General features: G+C 40.6%; 2 protein-coding genes across 2 annotated transcripts in view; one reads left to right on the top strand and one right to left on the bottom strand.

The window, feature by feature from the left end:
* The window catches only part of LOC135509090 (neuron navigator 2-like), an 89666-nt gene extending 81901 nt beyond the window's left edge, over window positions 1-7765 (top strand). Inside the window, 11 exon segments of the mRNA XM_064929412.1 lie at window positions 83-233; window positions 369-466; window positions 571-666; window positions 969-1137; window positions 1354-1589; window positions 1894-2048; window positions 2274-2345; window positions 2593-2789; window positions 3032-3150; window positions 3500-3703; window positions 3999-7765. Of these exon segments, the coding sequence (XP_064785484.1) occupies window positions 83-233; window positions 369-466; window positions 571-666; window positions 969-1137; window positions 1354-1589; window positions 1894-2048; window positions 2274-2345; window positions 2593-2789; window positions 3032-3150; window positions 3500-3703; window positions 3999-4133 (1632 nt within the window). The 3' untranslated portion in view covers window positions 4134-7765.
* A 665-nt stretch (window positions 7766-8430) lies between these two features.
* dbx1b (developing brain homeobox 1b) lies at window positions 8431-13148 on the bottom strand. The gene is made up of 4 exons (XM_064929413.1): window positions 12768-13148; window positions 12460-12564; window positions 9366-9568; window positions 8431-9204 (listed from the first exon to the last, which is right to left on the bottom strand). The coding sequence occupies exons 1-4, from the start codon at window positions 13132-13134 to the stop codon at window positions 8887-8889; spliced, it is 993 nt and encodes a 330-aa protein (XP_064785485.1). The 5' UTR covers window positions 13135-13148; the 3' UTR covers window positions 8431-8886.
* Between the last annotated feature and the right edge of the window lie 8871 nt (window positions 13149-22019).

Raw genomic sequence — 22019 nt, 5'->3', positions numbered from 1 at the left:
GGCCACCACAAAGCACATCAAATAGAATGTAGTGAGATGCTTTGAGCTGTGTTTGACCTGGTGTGTTGTAACCTGTCCTCAGGGCGAGATAGAGAGGCTGAAGACCGAGAACGACTGTCTGAAGATGGAGAGTCAGGGCAGCTGCAGCAGAGCAGCCTCACAGGCCTCAGTGGCCTCACCCTCAGCAGGCCAGTCACAGCACGGCCTCGCCCTAACAGAGTCCACCAGCCTCGGTAAGATTGAGTGTGTGAGTAAGTGATCGAAGCGTGCGTGCGTGCATGTTTTAGTCTCTGTGCGTGTGTATGTGTGTGTGTGATTGTTTGTAGTTGACTACTGCAAACCAGACATCTATGTCCCTGTCTCTGTAGACATGCTGTTGGAGGACAACGGGGATGGTAGCTCACGGAAAGAAGGACAACACGTCAAGGTGGTCGTAACTCTGGATGAGGACACCAAGTGGAAAGAGGTACAACACTTCTTACATTTCCAACTCACAAAAAATTACACTGGCTACCAAATAATGTATGACTGTGCCCATATTTGTCCTTAATATCGTATCTTATTTTCTAGGACCGTAGACCTCGTAATTTCCTGATTGGTTGCATTGGTGTCAGTGGGAAAACTAAGTGGGATGTGCTTGATGGGGTGGTCAGACGTCTCTTCAAGGTAAATCAACAGGCACTAAATACTCTTGGTAGAGGAATGACTAGTATACACCTGTATTTGATGTGTGATTGGTCCCTGTTCCTGTATCTGATTATTTGATTGGTCCCTGGTCCTGTATCTGAGGATGTGATTGATCCCTGCTCTTGTAGCTGATTTGTGATTGGTCCCTGGTCTTGTATCTGATAATGTCATTGGTCCCAGGTCTTGTATCTGATAATGTGATTGGTCCCTGGTCCTGTATCTGAGGATGTGATTGATCCCTGCTCTTGTAGCTGATTTGTGATTGGTCCCTGGTCCTGCAGGAGTACATCATCCATGTGGACCCAGTCAGCCAGCTGGGTCTAAACTCAGACTGTGTTCTGGGCTATAGCATCGGGGACATCCATCGTACCAGTGGGGCTGACACCCCTGAACTCCTGCCCTGTGGATACCTTGTTGGAGATAGTGACACCATCTCTCTCTCCCTCAAAGGTATGGGCAAGAATGGACCTCTGTGCAAAGTTTAGAAAATGAGATCTATGCCCCTATCACTCTGTTGTTTTTGCTAGTAGTCACTATTTAAGTAAATCTGAGCCCTGTAATTAAAAGCTGTCTGGGTCAGTGAATAACAAAACAATTAAGTGAATAATAAAAAAAGTGAACATATCCTTTAACATAAATGTGTTCTGTGCTGCCACCTGCCTGTAGGTGTGTGTGAGCACAGCCAGGACAGCCTGGTATTCGAGACACTGATTCCCAAGCCCCTGCTGCAGCGCTACGTGTCCCAGCTGCATGACCACGGCAGGATCATCCTGTCTGGCCCCAGCGGCACTGGAAAGAGCTTCCTGGCCAGCCGGTTGGCCGAACACATGGTGCTGAGGGAGAGAAGTGAGGTCACCGATGGGACCATTGCCACGTTCAACGTAGACCACAAGTCAAGCAAGGTCTGTCAAACACTATCATGACTCATATGTAGGAATAACCTTTACCATGGGATACTTTCTGTATGAGAGCAGAGGTGCCAGAATCTAACCCTAATGAGTGTAGCTATATGAGAGAGAGGACATTACCGGATGTAAATGCTTATTCCTCCTTACATTTGAACAGTTGGAGGATACAGTAATTGGAAAACATGTTTGATATGTCATTAGTAATGTATCTGTGGTATTTTAGAGGCTGTGTGGGGAATCATTGTGTGGTTAATGTGGAAATGTTAAACTCTGTAGTCTGTTTGTTGCTGGTGTCCAGGAGCTGTGTCAGTACCTGTCTAACCTGGCTGACAAGTGTAATAGTATGAGTCATGGGGTGAACATGCCCCTGGTGGTCATACTGGACAACCTGCACCGCAGCAGCTCCCTGGGAGAGGTCTTCAATGGCCTGCTCAGCTGCAAGCACCACCGCTGGTCAGTGTACACACACACACACACACACACACACACAGAGACACACACACACACACACACACACACAGAGGCGCACACCCATACACACCGATACACACGCACACACACACACACACACACACACACACACAGAGAGACGCACACCCACACACACATATACACACACATAAAAACATTTGTATTTATGTGACACTCCTAAATACTCAATTACTTGTTTTTTCACAGTCCTTATATCATTGGAACAATGAATCAGGCTTCATCGACCACTCCCAACCTCCAGCTTCATCATAACTTCAAGTATATCATGTCCTATCATTTCTTATATGTGACTGTATTTTTTCAGTAAACAATTAATGTGGTATGTCATCTCTATTCTGAAATGTAAAATTGTATTTGTGTGACTTGTCATGTAGACCCCACAAGAGGGCAGTATTTATAAATGGATGGACTGATATCTCTTCTCTGCCTAACCCTGATTAGAGGTCTATTTGAACAGTAACTGATCATCCTCTAAACTGTTGTCTGGTTACTGTGTCCTGTCTAGGTGGGTGCTGTGTGCCAACCATACTGAGCCAGTGAAGGGCTTCCTGGGTCGGTTCCTGAGGAGGAGGCTGATGGAGACGGAGATCAGCAGCCGACAGCGCAATGCTGAGCTGGTGAGGATCATCGAGTGGATCCCTACTGTCTGGCATCACCTCAACCGCTTCCTGGAGTCCCACAGCTCCTCGGACGTCACCATCGGTAAGAGCCACTAAAAATCACATTTTCTTTTCTTTTTTTCTGACATTATCTGGCCAAGTTGTTTTACATTATGACGTAAGAGTTGGATGAATAGATATTTAACTGTGCCTGAATGAATGCATTCTTTTCTATTGTCTATTTGAAATGTGTCGATATAGAACACATATATGGGACAAGATTGAAGGTTCTACTGAATGAAAAGATATGTTTTGTTGACATTTGTCTCTCTATCTTCCTCCCAGGGCCCCGCCTCTTCCTGTCCTGCCCGATGGATGTGGAGGGATCCAGAGTGTGGTTCACAGATCTGTGGAACTATTCCATCATTCCCTACATGCTGGAGGCTGTCCGAGAGGGGCTGCAGGTACTCTAAAATTACACAACGCTGGAAATGTGGCATCAATTCACATTTGCAGTAGAACAAGGCCTTTGAATGATGGTTAGTAACTAACACACATACACAGAGAGATGTAATACATGCATGTATATAATAAGCCCCCCCACACACACACACACACATATATTTTTTAACACTTTTTTGGTTACTACATGATTCCATATGTGTTATTTCATAGTTTTGATGTCTTTACTATTATTCTACAATGTAGAAAATAGTAAACATAAAGAAAAACCCTTGAAGGAGTAGTTTTTAAGGAAAATCACTGATCAGCTAACATGATTCTAACCGAGTCGTCTGTCTGTCTGTCGACTAGCTGTATGGGAGGAGAGCTCCATGGGAGGATCCAGCACAGTGGGTGGTGGAGAGCTATCCCTGGGCAGCCAGCCCCCTGCAGCACGAATGGACCCAGCTGCTGAAGCTCCGGCCAGTGGACGTGGGATTCGATGGATACTCCATCTCCAAAGACGGATGTCCCAGCAAGCAGCTTCCCCAGGGAGGCACTAACGAAGACCCCCTGGTAAGTGAATTATAATCCCTTCCTCATGTTAGCCTTTCTGACAATCTTCATCCCAAATATCAGTTGGATTTGGAAATATTCAAGAAAGTCTGTTTGGTATGACATTACACAATAATCCTGTATGTGATGATGGTCTGTATGGACAAAGGCTTCACTTGATGTTTGTATCCAAGATCAAAGTATTTCATTAAGGTGTTTTTAAAGACTCTACTGTCCTATTGATGCTTTTATGGTTAGCATCGGTGTCTGTATGTAGGGGACAACCTATCTGACCTCTGACCTCTAATCTCCACAGATGAACATGCTGATGAAGTTAAAGGAAGCGGCTCACTGTTCCGCCAGCACTCAGAGCTACGACAGTGACTCCAACAGCAACCAGGATCACCATGACAACACCGTGCTGGACTTATCACTGGAGTGCACACTATGAGTCTCACTGGGGCAGATAATACTCACTGTGGCTGGGACACATCCTAACTTGAGATACCTTTGTGTTAATCATCCATTGACATCAATGGGAGACTGATATGAGGTTATGTATTTGAAGATGTATTTGAAGTTAGAATTTGGACCTATTGATAGTTGGAACTCACTACTTTCCAAAAAGGGTTCTTCAAAGGGTCCTCCTATGGGGACAGCCGAAAAACCCTTTTAGGTTCTAGATAGCACCTTTTATTCTAAGAGTGTAGGCCTTACAGGGCTAATAAATTCCGGTCCTGAAGGGATGAAATACTTCTGTTTTTTTCATCCTCTCCTTCTAATTCAGATCTGGAAACCACTTGAATACAATTAACTACCAGATAGAAACAAAAAAACGGAAATGTTTCTCCCCTCCAGGACTGGAATTTAATAGCCTTGGGCCATACTGAGTGCTGGTAACCCAAGATAAAAATCCCAGTCAAAGTTCAATAACCTGAATAATTTCAACTCAGTCCTCTACTATTTTCAATGTTTATTAGGAGTCTGTTTACAATCACAGGCAAAGACAGTCAACCATATAAATAAATGACAAATCTTATGAGACGTCAAACCTGTTGCCTTGACTGTGACCTAACCTAGGCTATAGCTCATGAGATGTCAACCCGGTTGCCTTGACTGTGACCTAACCTAGGCTATAGCTCATGAGATGTCAACCCGGTTGCCTTGACTGTGACCTAACCTAGGCTATAGCTCATGAGATGTCAACCCGGTTGCCTTGACTGTGACCTAACCTAGGCTATAGCTTATCAGATGTCAAACCGGTTGCCTTGACTGTGACCTAACCTAAGCTATAGCTCATGAGATGTCAACCCGGTTGCCTTGGCTGTGACCTAACCTAGGCTATAGTTTATCAGATGTCAAACCGGTTGCCTTGACTGTGACCTAACCTAGGCTATAGTTTATCAGATGTCAACCCGGTTGCCTTGACTGTGACCTAACCTAGGCTATAGTTTATCAGATGTCAAACCGGTTGCCTTGACTGTGACCTAACCTAGGCTATAGTTTATCAGATGTCAACCCGGTTGCCTTGACTGTGACCTAACCTAGGCTATAGCTTATCAGATGTCAAACCGGTTGCCTTGACTGTGACCTAACCTAGGCTATAGCTTATCAGATGTCAAACCGGTTGCCTTGACTGTGACCTAACCTAGGCTATAGTTTATCAGATGTCAACCCGGTTGCCTTGACTGTGACCTAACCTAGGCTATAGTTTATCAGATGTCAAACCGGTTGCCTTGACTGTGACCTAACCTAGGCTATAGTTTATCAGATGTCAAACCGGTTGCCTTGACTGTGACCTAACCTAGGCTATAGTTTATCAGATGTCAAACCGGTTGCCTTGACTGTGACCTAACCTAGGCTATAGTTTATCAGATGTCAAACCGGTTGCCTTGGCTGTGACCTAACCTAGGCTATAGCTTATCAGATGTCAAACCGGTTGCCTTGACTGTGACCTAACCTAGGCTATAGCTTATCAGATGTCAAACCGGTTGCCTTGACTGTGACCTAACCTAGGCTATAGCTTATCAGATGTCAAACCGGTTGCCTTGACTGTGACCTAACCTAGGCTATAGCTTATCAGATGTCAAACCGGTTGCCTTGACTGTGACCTAACCTAGGCTATAGCTTATGTGGTCCAAACTGAGTAGCAATAACTGGATATACATTCACTCAGCTGCATAGAGCTTTTTTTAATTTCTTTTTTATTTCACCTTTATTTAACCAGGTAGGCAAGTTGAGAACAAGTTCTCATTTACAATTGCGACCTGGCCAAGATAAAACAAAGCAGTTCGACACATACAACAACACAGTTACACATGGAGTAAAACAAACATACAGTCAATAATACAGTAGAAAAATAAGTCTATATACAATGTGAGCAAGTGAGGTGAGATAAGGGAGGTAAAGGCAAAAAAGTCCATGGTGGCGAAGTAAAGACAATATAGCAAGTAAAACACTGGATTGGTAGATTTTCTGTGGAAGAATGTGCAAAGTAGAGATAGAAATAATGGGGTGCAAAGGAGCAAAATAAATACAGTAGGGGGAGAGTTAGTTGTTTGGGCTAAATTATAAATGAGCTATGTACAGGTGCAGTAATCTGTGAGCTGCTCTGACATCTGGTGCTTAAAGCTAGTGAGGGAGATAAGTGTTTCCTGTTTCAGAGATTTTTGTAGTTTGTTCCAGTCATTGGCAGCAGAGAACTGTAAGGAGAGGCGGCCAAAGGAAGAATTGGTTTTGGGGGTGACCAGAGAGATATACCTGCTGGAGCGTGTGCTACAGGTGGGTGCTGCTATGGTGACCAGCGAGCTGAGATAAGGGGGACTTTACCTAGCAGCTTGGCCTGTGTGCATTTTCTTAGTGGAGAGGCACACACCATGGTGGACATATGTTTTATGCTTAACTTTCAAATGATGCCTTGCTACTTTTATAACAACGGTGGTAACACGCATGCCTTTAATGAACATGATTTCTATAGAGGCTGTGCAGAGTTTAGGTGCTGGCTGCTAGCTTGTTCAGACTTTGATGAAAACACATCCTTTCTGTGCACCTAGCGGGTAGCAAAAAGGTCTAGGCTTTTGTTAGGGATTTTTTTAAATCAGTGATGCTTATAGGATTTTTTGGTGCTCTGCTTGGGAAAATGTAAATTTATTGACAGAATTGTTTAAATATATATTACCTCATGAGCGTTTCAAACAGTATCCCAACCGTGCTTGTTTGTCTTTTATTCAGCTCAAAACGGAGCGCAATCCCTGCATGAAATGTTTCAACCCAGTGTTGCTCTTATAGAGGCACTTAGGACATGTGGACCCACATCGGAAAGGTCCCAGTCTAGAAAGGAATCAGAGCGACTGCATGGCTTTGAGACAGAGGCTGGCGTGTCTAGTCATTCACTCTGGAGAATTAGTACCAGGACCATTTGCATCAAGTGTTAATGGGATTCTCAGTGTTGCTGTATTGGAGTGACTAGAATTGATTCCCTAATAAGATGGAGTTTTTTCAGTGGCTTATGCTACTATTAGGCACCACTTTGGTTGCTCCCCCTCACAAGGTCCCCATTATCTGCCAGTGTTGTTGCTGTTCATCCTCTGAGTGTTCTTAGAAACAAATGCTATGCAAATTTCATTTGGAATTTTTTACTAAAGCCAAAACAAAAATCACTTCCATTTTTACGTATTGTCAAAAGTTGTATTGTAAGTACATTGATCTGTGAATATTTATGTGAGGTTTGTATTTTCACTACCATATCTTACTGGATTGTAAAGGGTGATGCAAGCACAAATAGAAAATGTTTGTTTTTCTTTTCTTGGTCCCACAAAGTTTGGATGTTGGAATGTTGTGAAAAAGTTGTGCTATTGAATCTAGTTGTTAATAATGATTTGATATGTGCATTTTGCTTATGTAAAAAAAGTGTTTTTAAATATTTTATCTGAATCCCACGTTTTGAAAACATTTTCTAGAAATCTTGTACAGAAAGAGAGTAGTCATTTGTGTACAGTTTGGTTTATAGATTGTATGTTGTTAATATGTTGTCAATAATTTATGTGAAATATCATGAGACTGAGAATAAATCTGGTCACGATACTGTACTTTTCATTTTTTTGTATTCAGAGAAATCCTCTAAATCAGTGTAAGTTCATTTAAATGCAAAAAGTTTTATTTGATCTCATGTGGTTTTAAATATTGTTCAGCAATGTTCAGTGTGTTAAGCCCAGTTCCATTGTCTCAACTCTGTCTCAATTTTCTGTTATTTAGGCTACCTATGTAATTTGCTGTTATTATTTAGGCTACCTATGTAATTTTCTGTTATTATTTAGGCCACCTATGTAATTTTCTGTTATTATTTAGGCTACCTATGTAATTTTCTGTTATTATTTAGGCTACCTATGTCATTTTCTGTTATTATTTAGGCTACCTATGTCATTTTCTGTTATTATTTAGGCTACCTATGTAACTGGTATGTCCTCCGGTCTATACCCCGTATACCTGCCATCTGTACAGTAGAAGTGTGTACAACCAGAATGGAGGGCCACAATGACTGCACCTTTTCATTGTCCGTTTTAAGACCGTGGAAGACAATGCATTCTTTCATACTGACCTGTCTTTCGTATTAGAACAGCAGTGACACCTCATCTATCATCGTCTAATTTTTGTAGTAGAAATATAATGAATCCTATTGACATTCAATAATGATTTATTAAGTATTGTGTTTTGTTGGACCATTGTCAAGAAAGCAGAAGTTGTTCTTTACATTTTCTAGTTTTATTTGGAAAAAAATACTCTCAAAATACAAACATTTAAACAAAGCATACAAATAATATATGTATTTTTAAGTTATACATTGAACATAGATAAAGACATAGCATCTGGATTGTAAAAGCCTGGCCTTTTCACCATCGCATTGTAATCGGATATAATCCTCTTGGTATAAAAATGTCCCTTACAAAATATGGTACAAAGAGTAAAAGCTGCAAAAATATGTCAAATTTGCTTAATAAGTACTGAAATATCTGCCACAACCAATATCACTCCCTACATTTAACATATAGGAGAATTGGTTATATCGCAGACAAATAGGCTATGTGTTCAAATTAAAGAATGCATGGGTCTCATTTGGGTAATAATGTCTATATACAATATATGTGACAATATACAGTATGTGTTTAAACAACTTTATATAAGCATAATGTATGTGTTATGCACAACTAAGACACTGTAATCTCTTCATCCTCTGATTCTGAGAAGTCGGAGTGCTTGCTGGAGTTGCAAGGCGAAGAGAGGTGCGACTCCACACTGTTCAAAAGTTCGCGCTCTGATGGCGAGCGGCAGAAGGCTGAGCGCGGGCTGTCCCGCCTGAACGCATCCACCTCCTCCTCACAGGACTTCTTCCCGACGTCACTGAGGTCCGGGTGGGGGTTCATTTTAGTTGGAAGGGTTTGTTCCCGGCAACCTCCGGACGACAACAACTCCCTCTCTTTGGAATTGCGCCATTTCATTCTTCGGTTTTGGAACCATATTTTCACCTTGAAAAATACATTAAATATTATTAGGCTATCTAATAGGCCTAATGGTTGATTCTAATAACAAGAGTATAACATACCAGTAATAATCCCAAAATAGGCCTAGCCTGTATTAAGATAATGTTTTGTATTGATGTGGGCCTAAATTACTTTTTAATTTTTACCTGTGAGTCTTTTAGCCCAAGTTTTGCAGCCAGCTTCTTTCTGTCTGGTTTGCTGATGTATTTCTGTTTCTGAAACATTTTCTCCAGGGCTTTGCGCTGGACATCAGAGAACACTGCCCGTCGGAGCATCCCTCTCCTGGGCTTTCCTCTTGCAGCCAGCGGCCATGAAAAGGTACCAGGGATAGGAACCACTGAAGACGATGCTAAAATATTTTTCAAAACAACATACCATTAGCATTGCATCATGTCAGTCAAGAAAATGCACACATAGGCTAAGTGAATGTGAAAGTAGACTAGCCTGGCCTTTTCTTCAGCGAGTGGGTGGAGGGGTTAAAGGTGCATATGAGATAATTATTTCGTAGTTTAAACCAAAGTCTCTCTTTAAGATCCGAAATGCAGTCCGTTTGAGTGAGTTGGCACGAAGCAGCTAATTAGCACATTGCTTGGTCCCTTATAGCATTGGTATGGTAAAAAGGCAGAGTATCCCTTTTGAAAGGCCCAATGAAAGATAGAGTAGCTAATGAAGCGTGAACGGTAATTGTGTAGTAATGAACTAACTGAAAAAAGGCTTAGGACAGGCCGCTAAAGCCATATATTACTGCAACAAAAGGGATCTACACTTTCAAACTACTCACAACTGTCTGCATGCCAAGATCATTTGGAGAATACTGATGGCTGGGCCCTATTTTTGCCACACATCCTTTTCATTAAATACGAAAAGCTATGAGGCTAAAGTTGTTTTGTTGCTCTCAAAATAAGCTGTCTCTAAATCCAGATCTGCACCTTATCCATTTTAGATTATTTTAATCGTCTTTATTGTTGGCTATACGAAAGCCAATTTATGTGTGAATTCACTATAACTTCGGGGGGAAAAAAACCTATATTCTTAATCTTGAAATATACTGTATAACAGAGAGCACTGTAGCATTAGACCGGCCCATAGCCTATCATTAGATTTTACTTGCACGACTCCAGGGTACTGTGCTATCTACAGTGCCTTGAAAAAGTATTCATCCCCTTGGGGTTTTTCCTATTTTGTTGCATTAAAACCTGTAATTAAAATAGATTTTTATTTGGATTTCATTTAATGGACATACACAAAATAGTCCAAATTAGTGAGGTGAAATTACAAAAATTACTTGTTAAAAAAATATATAAAAAGTAAAAAACAGAAAAGTGGTGCGTGCATATGTATTCATCACCATTGCTATGAAGCTCCTAAATAAGATCTGGTGCAACTAATTACCTTCAGAAGTCACATAATTAGTTAAATAAAGTCCACCTGTGTGCAATCTAAGTGTCACATGATCTGTCACATGATCTACGTATATATACACACCTGTTCTGAAAGGCCCTAGAGTCTGCAACACCACTAAGCAAGGGCTACCACCAAGCAAGCGGCACCATGAAGACCAAGGAGCTCTCCAAACAGGTCAGGGACAAAGTTGTGGAGAAGTCCAGATCAGGGTTGCATTATAAAAAAATATCAGAAACTTTGAACATCCCACGGAGCATCATTAAATCCATAAGAATATGACACCACAACAAACCTGCCAAGAGAGGACCACCCACCAAACCTCACAGACCAGGCAAGGGGGGCATTAATCAGAGAGGCAACAAAGAGACCAAAGATAACCTTGAAGGAGCTGCAAAGCTCCACAGCGGAGATTGGAGTATCTGTCCATAGGACCAGTTTAATCCATACACTCCACAGAGCTGGACTTTATGGAAGATTGGCCAGAAAAAGCCATTGCTTAAAGAAGAAAATATGCAAACACGTTTGGTGTTCGGTAAAAGGCATGTGGGAGACTCCCCAAACATATGGAAGAAGGTACTCTGGTCAGATGAGAATAAAATTTATCTTTTTGGCCATCAAGGAAAACGCTATGTCTTGTGCAAACCCAACACCTCTCACCACCCCGAGAAAATCATCCCCAAAGTGAAGCATGGTGGTGGAAGCATCATGCTGTGGGGATATTTTTCATCGGCAGGGACTGGGAAACTGGTCAGAATTGAAGGAATGATGGATGGCGTTAAATACAGGGAAATTCTTGAGGGAAACCTGTTTCAGTCTTCCAGAGATTTGAGACTGGGGTGGAGGTTCACCTTCCAGCAGGACAATGACCCTAAGCATACTGCTAAAGCAACATTTGAATGGTTTAAGGGGAAACATTTAAATGTCTTGGAATGTCCTAGTCAAAGCCCAGACCTCAATCCAATTGAGAATCTGTGGTATGACTTAAAAATTGCTGTACACCAGCAGAACCCATCCAACTTGAAGGAGCTAGAACAGTGTTGCCTTGAAGAATGGGCAAAAATCCCAGTAGCTAGATGTGCCAAGCTTATAGAGACATACCCCAAGAGACTTGCAGCTGTAATTGCTGCAAAATGTCTTATTTCTTGTTTTGTTTCACACAAAAAAAGTGTCTTCAAAGTGGTAGGCGTGTTGTGTAAATGAAATGATACAACCCCCCCAAAATCTATTTTAATTCCAGGTTGTAAGGCAACAAAATAGGAAAAATGCCACTGGGGTGAATACTTTCGCAAGCCACTGTGTTGTTAGCTAACTTTAGGTTTTTCACATCAGCACGATCCATAAACATGCATAACCCTCTATGTGGTCTTGTGAGAATATTGAAATAATGAATAGCCCCTAATGGGGAATTAGTCCATGACTGGTAAATGCCTATCAGCAGAATGTGTGTGGCTGCCGGAGGGAGCTGACCAATTAGTCATGGTGCTGAAAGCTTTGTGAGTTATCAATAACTAAGTGCACTGGCTCGGTGGGAAAGAGAGGCAATGAAGAGACGCAAGCAGCTTCCTTGTGAGAGGGGATCCGCCTCAAATTTAGACCATGACAATTGCGGCTAATTTGTAGATTAGGGGAACCGGTGCAAAATGTCAGCAGTTCCTGCCTCTGCTAAATAGGGCATCAAATTGGCGAGACTGATTCCACGATGTTCTTCGGCTTCCAACCTCTGAACTAATGGTTGTATTTCCTCTAGATTCAACTAGCCAATGGCAGATTGTTTTAAGGCACAACGACATCAGCTGAATACATGGAGCATGACATCGGATTATTAAATGGATTTACCTGGAAAATAGGATGCTCTGAGGAAGGGGTGAAACGATCCGTCAAAATATGGCAGAGGGAAGGTTTTCCCGTGCATGGCATGATGCATTGAAGGTGTACACGATGCTGTGATTCAAAATGAAAGAAATCATTGAATTAAATTACTCATTTCGTTTTGTCAAATCATATAGGCCTAAAATGTTGTGACACTTCCCTCATAATCTCGATCCATGCATTACACAAATTCACATCCCTGCGTAACAGGTGTCCTGTTTGTAAATGCTAAATAATGAAGTTTGCATTAGCCTATACATTCCCAATAATCTTACCGTTTCTCGTTTCTGGTGCTAGGATGGCATTAACTCCAAACTTCAGATAGTTAGGGTCGTTGTTGATGGAGAGTGGGTTCTGAGGAGAGCCCGTTCTTGTCTGTGCTGAAGTGGTGATGACAGCTTGGTCAGTGTGGTGACTGCAGGTCAGCGTGGTGGCTCCTGATCCCGGGGGAGACACGCTGGGTAACGGAATCGTCCGGTGCAAGTAGCTCACTGGCCGGCTGATCCGCAACAGGTCCTCCACCAAAAAGCTTGAGTGGGCGGCGAACGCTGAATGCAAGGACTGGGGCAGAGAGTGAGCCGCCGGCGGTCGAAGTAGTCTGGGGTACATATCGGGAGCCGCAAGTGCACTAGGGAACATCATTGCTCCTTTTGGGTGGATAAGGAAAAGTAATTGTAAAGAGCCCTTTCTCACTGAATGAGTTTCTGTGGCCTATAGGATCCAAGTGGAAAGACTCACAGTTCTCTTCTGACCATTCCATTTAGAAGAAGCTTTTTATAGTGGACCGTTAGCAAAGCCTTTTCGAAACTGACAGTCAAACAATGAAGTTCAACAAAGTTCTCGACATGAGTTTCTTTCAGGGGAAATTCAGTGCCTGCTGATTGGTTCGAAGAAGCAATTTATGATTGGATTAGACTTCATAAGCAAGCGCTAGACAATGTCCTTTTAACAAAGAAAGTGTAGTCATCAATTTTGCACACTGACCACTTTTTGGTATAGTTTTCACTGTGATAACGGTGGCAGCACACAGCGACTAATTAAAGGCTATTTTAAAGGACTCCACAACGTTTGTCTGTGAATAGAGGGTTTATTAAAAAAGTGTATTTTAAATTCATTTGAGCATATAACAGCATAATGTCGTTAGTTTTGGGCTTGTGGGAGGAACTTTGAGAATATGGTTATTGCCTCATTTCTATTAGGATGCAATGTCATAATTGTAATTATTTGTAAATATTATCCGCATTAACTTGTATTCAAAATAATGTTGTAATTAGGCTATTGTTGTTATTATTATTGTTATTATTATTATTAGGCTTATTGTTTTGTATGACCATTTTCCCTCGTAGCTCATTGAAACGGAGTTTAAAAAAACATTGTAGCATAGCCTATTGGGTAGGATATTATGAGCGCAATATGTCGTCTGTACCAGTCTGTTTTTCTCTGCGAAAATCAGACAGGCTTTAATGTCAGAATATTTAACTGGTGTGTTAAAAACGGTGAATCTGAGAGATCCCATTTCATGTCGCTGGTCCCGCTGAAAATAATGTGCAGCTCTGGCCATTGCGCTCTTATCCTCTTATCCATGAAGTAACTGTCATCCTCTCAGCTGTTTGTTCTTTCTTACCCTGACACAAATCTTTCTAAAAAATCCTATTATTCAGTTTGATTTCAATGGGTGGTTAGAGTCTCATTCTTTAAGTGCATTTGTGCTGTAAGACACCGATAGATAAAACGGTTTTGAATTTAATGACTACATTTATTCAAAATAACTGTTGTGTGTCAGTGTGTGCCTTGGAAATGTGTGTCCTATTTCTTGAAAGACCAAAACAGGGCAGAAAAATCATCAATGAGCCTACTTGCAATTAGATGCCTAATGTATTTTACCAGTCACTATAATGCTATTTAGCCTAAGGTTTGAGAATGAACCATGTGACTTTAAGACATTTCATTAAAAACTGAATGATAGGCCAAGTTATGTAGGCCTAATAATAAAACGTAAATAAACCTGGTGGTATGACAGCTATAGTTCACATTGATGTCATTAAATTTGTATTATTATTATTATCATCATTTTAAGAGTTAAACGTTTAGGGCATGATCTTTTGTTAACGCTATATTTTAAGGTTCCGTAACAAACCATTTCAAATGCATTTATAAAGTGTGTGTTGACTATTTATGAATCATTACTCCAACATTTATAAATCCTTTATTAATCATTAGTAAAGTATTTTTTGCAGTCCCCAATCCAAAGTTAACGCTATTTATACTTGATAAATACTTTATAAATATTTTGAGGGATCAGTGAAATTTCTCAACAAAATATGGGCATGCCATTTGTAGACGTTTCAGTAGTACCTGATAAAAAAATAAGCACACATCACAGGATTTAAATATATATACATAGGCCTATGTCAATGTGAATAACTAGCTTACTAACATTTACAAATGTGGTAGTAAGGGTTAATAAATGGCGAACAAACTGTTTGTTAATGCCTTATAAATGGTTTATTATGGACCCTTAAACTAGTGTTACCGATTTTTTTATGTTTTTTACAAGCTGCATAAGTTTTTTTCACTGTATCTGCCATTTAAACCGTAGAAGCATTGTTTAGAGGGCTAAGTCAGACCCATGCAGCGCTACACATGGGTTCATTTTATTGTAGCCTAGTAGGCAGGCCTATGTCAAAGCGAAAACTTTTAGGATAGGTTGCAAACCGCAGGAGGAAAATGATAACCGCCCATTGATGAAATAGATTATAAAACAGGGGGGAAAGTTAACAAAAGAGTTTCTTTGAGGAAGATTCTATTTCGAAGTTCTTTTCTGTGATCGGCTAGGAGAGGTGAATCCTGAGGCCTGTTGGCTAAGACCTGTGACTAATGGCGTTTGACCGCTGCTCTCTCTGTTTTGTTCTCCTCGCCATTCATTTTAAAGTGGTTACCTTCACATTTCTTTCTGGAGAGTCAACATTCTGCTTTGAAAGTGCGGGGAAGGTATGCCCGCGTGTGTCCTAAGTGATGGCACAGAAGGCAAATCTCCATGAAATTATGCGCCAGGCGCTTCCCATGAAAATAGCTGCATGGTAACCATGTCCATTACTAACGCAACAATTAATTGTCATATTTTTTGTATATATTTAACAACTTATCTAATATTAGTAGGCTCCAATTAGCCATCTGATCCATCAGTCTTGCATGTTACCCATGCATGGCCGAGTGAGTTGATTTAGGCTATTTATAGGTGAATCCCATTTGGGCTGTGGATATTTTATGCAAAAGAGCCCTGGCAGTAAAGACATCGTTAGCAAAACTTCCACATAAACACAAATTAAGCCTACTCAATCTTTTCAGACAATAGAACAATGTATTTATTAGGACAGAGCAGAGTCTACACTGTAGGCCTACGTTTTTGGTGTGAGGTTCATGGTGTGTGACGGTTATATATCAAGTTTTAATGCTATAGCCTATACTCATCGTGCCTTGTCTAGCAATTTTCAGATGGTGTCAGTATTTAGGCCTTTTACCTGTTATAGGCAAAATATTGGAATGTGAAATAAATAAAAATGTTCATAGGCTGAGGAGACTAATTACTGTAGCATTCTTGAATTAAACAAATTATGCGTATAAACACTCCTTAAGAGAAGAGGGTCATTTGACAAATGACATGTTTTGTATATATATAAGCCACGTAGCTTACACAGTTCATGTCTGAGTAAACAGACACGTAATTACGTAACCGTGAAATCATTACATTTTTAGATAAATGTATTGATCATTAGATTTGCGTTTTATGTCCCGCCTGGAGAACCTATATTAAGACACATTAACACAGCACCCACCTTCACAGAGAAAAAACATCACTGTTAAGTTCAAAGCGTTTTATTATTTCAGGAACCTTCGAAAATCCCCCTATTGTACAAATCAAGCAGATGGTTTGCAGGAAATATAGCTTAGCCCCAGTGACCGAAACTAATTTCTACTAGCTTTCCAAGCCTGACACGATTGTTTTCTCTTTACCAAATGTAGTCTAGAGAAACAGCTGGTCGGTCGCTGAATTAAACACATTTAAAACAAATTTTTCAAATATTATATCCCCACCCTCACCACCCCACGCTTGTCCGTAGACACAAGAGGTGGGTGCATTGAAATGATAATGATACTGTAGATAGATACAGTAAGACTGTCGCAAAATATTTGAACCGTTTCCTAGATTCATTGTTATATATTCAGGTTAATGACGTACATTTGTGAAAATGTTGATTAATAATGTATGGCCTTCTTGCCATCTCGTTTTTTTTGCCTAATGTATTGTACTCTTTACCTGACTTTCTATTCAATATATTTAACTGTATTTAGTGAGCAGATACTGTAAATAGACCCATCATTAGCATTAAGATCAATTCTATTTATTTTTCTTTAAAGCAATAATAAAACGTGTTTTTATAATTTCATTGCAGACTATGACAACATTCAGAGAAATTGGCCTATAGGCCTACCACATCATCGTTGAAAGTTATGCTGTTAAAAAAAAAACTTTTTACTGGTTATATATTTAAAAGGAAATCATCAATTTCTAATTTTGTTTTTACACATGGTCTATTTATTTTACACGCTGCTTTGGAGATGGACGGTCTTTACACCTTCTATAAGCCGCCTTCTTGAGTGGTGCTCTCCCTCTTCAAGTCTGGCTCAGCAGCTGTTTCTGACTAGGATCCGGCCACTGCGGAACATTGGAGGGATTAGGAATGGCCCAAGATACAGAGGAGCTCTGACAAGCATTAAATCGATATTAACTTTGCATTAAACATAACCCCCCGTTTTCAAACGGAGAGAGGCACAAGTCCACGGACAAAGCGTTTCAGTATGTGTTGCTCTGAATGCACCTGTTCCCCAATTTACTTGGCAGCCAATCTGTGCTAATGACGGGTTTCTATTGAGCCCCCACCAGTGTCAGTTAGTCCATCCTTTGTCTGGTCATAGATTCATAATGAAGTTTTGCTTAGTTAACTACTACAGGTTAACTACTAAATATGTACCACTTAATCAATATATTGCCATAGCGTCACTTTATTGTCTGTTTGACTGCTGCATGATTACAATGATGAGAAATTGGGCATCTTACCTTGTCATGATGGCTACATTCATTTTAAATATGAGGTGAAATCCCAACTTTTGTTTGAGTCTGTCAACATTTATCAACCAATGAAATGTTATATGCTTCCAAGGGGGAATGGAAATAAGACCTATGCTATATTCTAGCAACATTGGTCAGGAATATGATATAGCCCAAGATAAAAATGTTGCATAAAAACTATACTGTAACCTTTGACCTACTCCAGAGGACTGGGATGTTTTGGAACAGATGTGCCCACCTTTGTGGATAGAATTTTATCAATGTGCAATATATTTGCATTTAACCAGGCAAGTCAGTTAAGAACAAATTATTATTTACATTGACAGCGCTGCTGTATGGGACTCCCAATTATGGCCAGTTGTGATACAGCCTGGAATCGAACCAGGATCTGTAGTGACACCTCTAGCACTGAGATGCAGTGCCCTAGACTGCTGCCCCACCCGGGAGCCCTTAAATAGTGGATACCTATGTGTCTATAAGTGCCAACTAACCATTTATTTTGTTCCTTTGGTAACACTTTTTTGGGATAATCCCAAGTAGATGGTTTGTAGTTGTTCAGTATCTGTTCAATAACTGTCAACAACAACTATCCACTAACCCTAGCCCTAACCTTAACCCTTATGCTCTCTGAAATTAACCCTAACCCTTACCCTTATTCTTAACCTTAACCGTAACCTTAGCAAGCAGTTGATTATCAACAGACAGTTTGTTGATAGTATGCCCATCTACATGGGACTATCCAGAAAAGGTGGGACCTGTAATTCAACTCTGTTTGGTTGTAGTATGGTACATAATGTTTAAAGCACTGAACTAAACACTCAAATGAGACAATATGAAAGAGAAGTCTTTCAACTACAGTATCATTCAACAACATATTTGCTTATTGACTAATGGTATATGAGAATTATCAGACAGATTTACTGGCTTTGCTTTTGCTCGTCGTGCATCATGGTAGTAACTGTATATGGGAAACATTTTCCTCTGTATTGTCTTTGTACCCTCTTAGCTCAAATAACCGTTTCAATTCAAAACCTGGTTCTGTTCTCTCATTAAAATGGATGGCTGAAAACATTGGGCTTTTGGAAAGCACTCATAGAATGCTCATTAGTCCTAAATTGGTCATGGGAGCTCAGGGAACATCAACGTGGCAAACGTATTTAATTCTCATTCTAATCTCATTGGGACTCATAACGTTCCACCACGTTGCTGGATCTTTAGGGAGGCCTCTGCACCTGGCAGGTTGTTTAGAAAAATCTTGTAAATGCCTCTGGTTAAAATGTGCTCCACGCAAAACCCAAGCGTTGCTACAAATCCCCAAAAGGGGGAATCTTTGTGGTTGTCAACACCAGTTTAAATAAAGGTCTGGTTGCTATCAAGCGATCAATGCTGCCAGAAATGACCCCTCGGTTATGCTAACCTGGAGCATTATTCTTGTTGATCGTTATAATGGGGACACATTGGGAAAACCTACTCAATACGATGGCACACAAAAAGAGCTCTGAGTCCTTGGAGGGAATAGTCTTTTTTAAACCTGAGTGCTTGTATGGGCTGACGGGGCTGCAGTGGGAGTTTGGGCACATCGACACAATCTTTAGCTTTGTTTTAGGCCTGAGCTTGGAGAGCTGAGGAAAGCACCTTGTCGAAAGGGTTCCATTGAGTTTGGCTGATGGGTTGAGCGTGGGGGCTCTGCAGTGGCAGCGAGGGTGCTTGTGTACCAAGGAGGAGCTGGGGTTGTTCTCTGGCCACTTGAATGGGGGACGCTAGCGCCTGTTGGATGGATGGTATTGATGTGGTTTAGCCGAGTAATCGGATTGAAAGTGAGCCATGGTATTTATGTCAGTTCACATTTCGTCAAGTGCATAATATGCATGGCCGCGGCGTGGGGATTCTGTATTGAGACTTTGCCTTGCAATTCAGTGTTATAGAAAGCCAAAGCCTCATTTAATTCAAATATAATTCTCACTCAACCGTTTACCGTTTGATATATTTGCATAACAGCAAAGGCCCTTTGCCTTTTCAACGTCTGTGTGTGTCTTTTTCTGATGGTTCCCTGGCCTAGACCCCTAAGTGTAAAGTGTAATTGAAAGTGTATACTATACAGGAACAGGGTTTCTCACAGGGATAATCAAAAAGGAGGTGAGGGAGAGGTAAAATCCCAGACAATGACATGTAACTTTTCCCACTAAAGGAGCAATAATGTCAGGTTAAGACAAAGGAGAGAATGCTTTACAACAGTGTAATACGCCTGAAGATGTGTGAACTCTCACGTGATATCATTTCACAAACAATTGCTTGTTGCTGTTTCTCACACCTTATAGTTTTTAAAAACATTTTAAACAATGGTTTACTTTACAAAAACTCTTTACTTCACTTTTTTTTATTTGTTAAATGTTGTTATTTTTCACAATTGCTGCTATTTTAAGTTAATAGAGTTAAGTGTTTTTGTTATTATTCAAACGGAATAAGTGTTATAAGGAAATAGGGTCAGTCCTTAATCCACATGTGTAAAAATAAAAAGGGAATTGCAACCGGAAGTGAGTCCACAACTTCACAGAATATCTTGTGATATATGTCAGTCATTCTCATTCAAAGCCACATTGTTGAATGGCAAATAGATAAGATTTGCATGTTACTAAGCAAAAAAATCAATAAAAAACACACAAAAAACAATGGCCAACATAACAGTCAAAACAAGTTTTAATTAACTTTGTTTGGTTTTGCACTCCCCACAACTAGCAATATGTCTATCTGACATTAAACGATCTATGTCAAGACTCGCAGATAGTTTCAGGATTTAAACTTCCAGTTCTGGTTCTGCTCCCTAAACCTGCTTTACTCCATTACTATGCAATTCTAAATTAGTTAGTGCATTTAGAAAATATTTTGACTGATATTTGGTTATAATTTATGTGGATCTGAGCAAATATTTTACCTCAATATTCTACACCTTTATCAAATAATTATTTCAGTCAAACATTTCAGACAGACAGGCCTATCGAATGGCTGGGTTTATCTAAAGCCCTTCTCTTTTTCCCTGTGTGGCAATTTGAACCCACATATCACAAATCACATCGACAGAGAGTGATCCTGACACCATACTGTTCTCTGCCAAAATGATTGTCCTTCTGTCCCCATCACAAGGAAACACCCTTTGAACCTGCCCCCCCTCCTCTCTAGGAGTAATCCATGGCCCAGACTTCTCTGCCCCTCCTTTTCCTTTCTAACAAGCCCAAAATGTACAGCAAATGAGAGGAAAGGCAGAAAAAAATGGTGTTAATATCAGCATGTCAGACAGAAGATTAATCCTAATCTCCTTCTCTGTGTGGCAGGGAGCAGGGTTGAAAGGCATGGGGAAACAGCGGCAGGGGACTGGCAGCCCTGGATCTTCTCCTCCAATGGCATAATGCTGCCAGCCGCAGTGCCTGCTGGCTGTGAGGACTCCACAGGGCCATGGAGAGCCCCTTCCCCACCATTCTAGGCTTTCACAGGACACTTCCTGAAGAGGTGGGTGATATTGGCCCCCCGTCCCCTCCCACATATGGAGAAACCTCCAATCCCAAGCTGCTCTTGTGCTGGTATCCCTGTTTTCTGAATCAAAGGTGTAATAACTTTTGATGTGGTAACCCCATTGAATATCATTGTTGTCATGACACCATGCTAGGACAGGTTCTGTGAATGAAATTAGACATCATTTTCAGTATATGCTGTTCCTTTTTGTCTAACGTTCTATGATATCTAGAAGTAATTATTTTTAAATCAAGGGGTAAACATGAATTTAAATTACTGGAAATGTTTGAAGATATTTCAAGCTACATTTTCTTCCCACCTGTTACCACAATCTTTTCCAAAACAGAATATACTTTACAAACATAAAGTAAAGACCAACATTTACAGGACTATTCCATGCTTTGTTGACAGTCCAAGTATGACTCTGTTTCTTACATTATTTAAATATCATCATAACATAGTGGTGAATTTACCGTGCTGGTCAAATGTTATGAATAACCTCCATGCTATTGTGCATCCATCTGAGAGATAATGAAAAGTAGCATTAGGAGTAACTGAAAGAAGCAGAATACATAGATTTCATACAATATTCCTGCTGTTGTGATGAAATGTTGGAGAACTGCTATAGAGAATACAAACAGTGGCATTGCAGTAGAGGCATGTTGACTTCACCTGGTGGAGGTATAAAAATGATCAAATAATTGTCCCAAAGGGACTTCATGAAGTGACCAGCCTGTGAAGCCTTCAGCAGTTGTCATGTCCAATGATGGTCAAGATTGCTGACAGAAAGACCCCAAACATTCAGCAGGACCTTTTCAACTCTGGGATGCTCTCTAAATAGGGTATCTCAGTGCCCTCTGCATTCAGCTGTCTGACAGACAGACAGTCA

This window comes from Oncorhynchus masou, chromosome 22 (assembly GCF_036934945.1).
Source record: "Oncorhynchus masou masou isolate Uvic2021 chromosome 22, UVic_Omas_1.1, whole genome shotgun sequence".
Taxonomy (NCBI): Eukaryota; Metazoa; Chordata; class Actinopteri; order Salmoniformes; family Salmonidae; genus Oncorhynchus; species Oncorhynchus masou.
Note: the sequence above shows the minus strand (reverse complement) of the source record. Positions and strands in the feature narration are given on the sequence as shown.

Excerpts from the sequence above, each read along its gene's own strand:
- dbx1b (XM_064929413.1), bottom strand. The coding sequence starts at position 13,134 with ATGATGTTCCCTAGTGCACTTGCGGCTCCCGATATGTACCCCAGACTA. Across the intron at positions 12,565-12,767 it reads AGCACCAGAAACGAGAAACG|CATCGTGTACACCTTCAATG; the intron begins GTAAGATTATTG and ends TTTGAATCACAG. Across the intron at positions 9,205-9,365 it reads TTGGGCTAAAAGACTCACAG|GTGAAAATATGGTTCCAAAA; the intron begins GTAAAAATTAAA and ends GTATTTTTCAAG.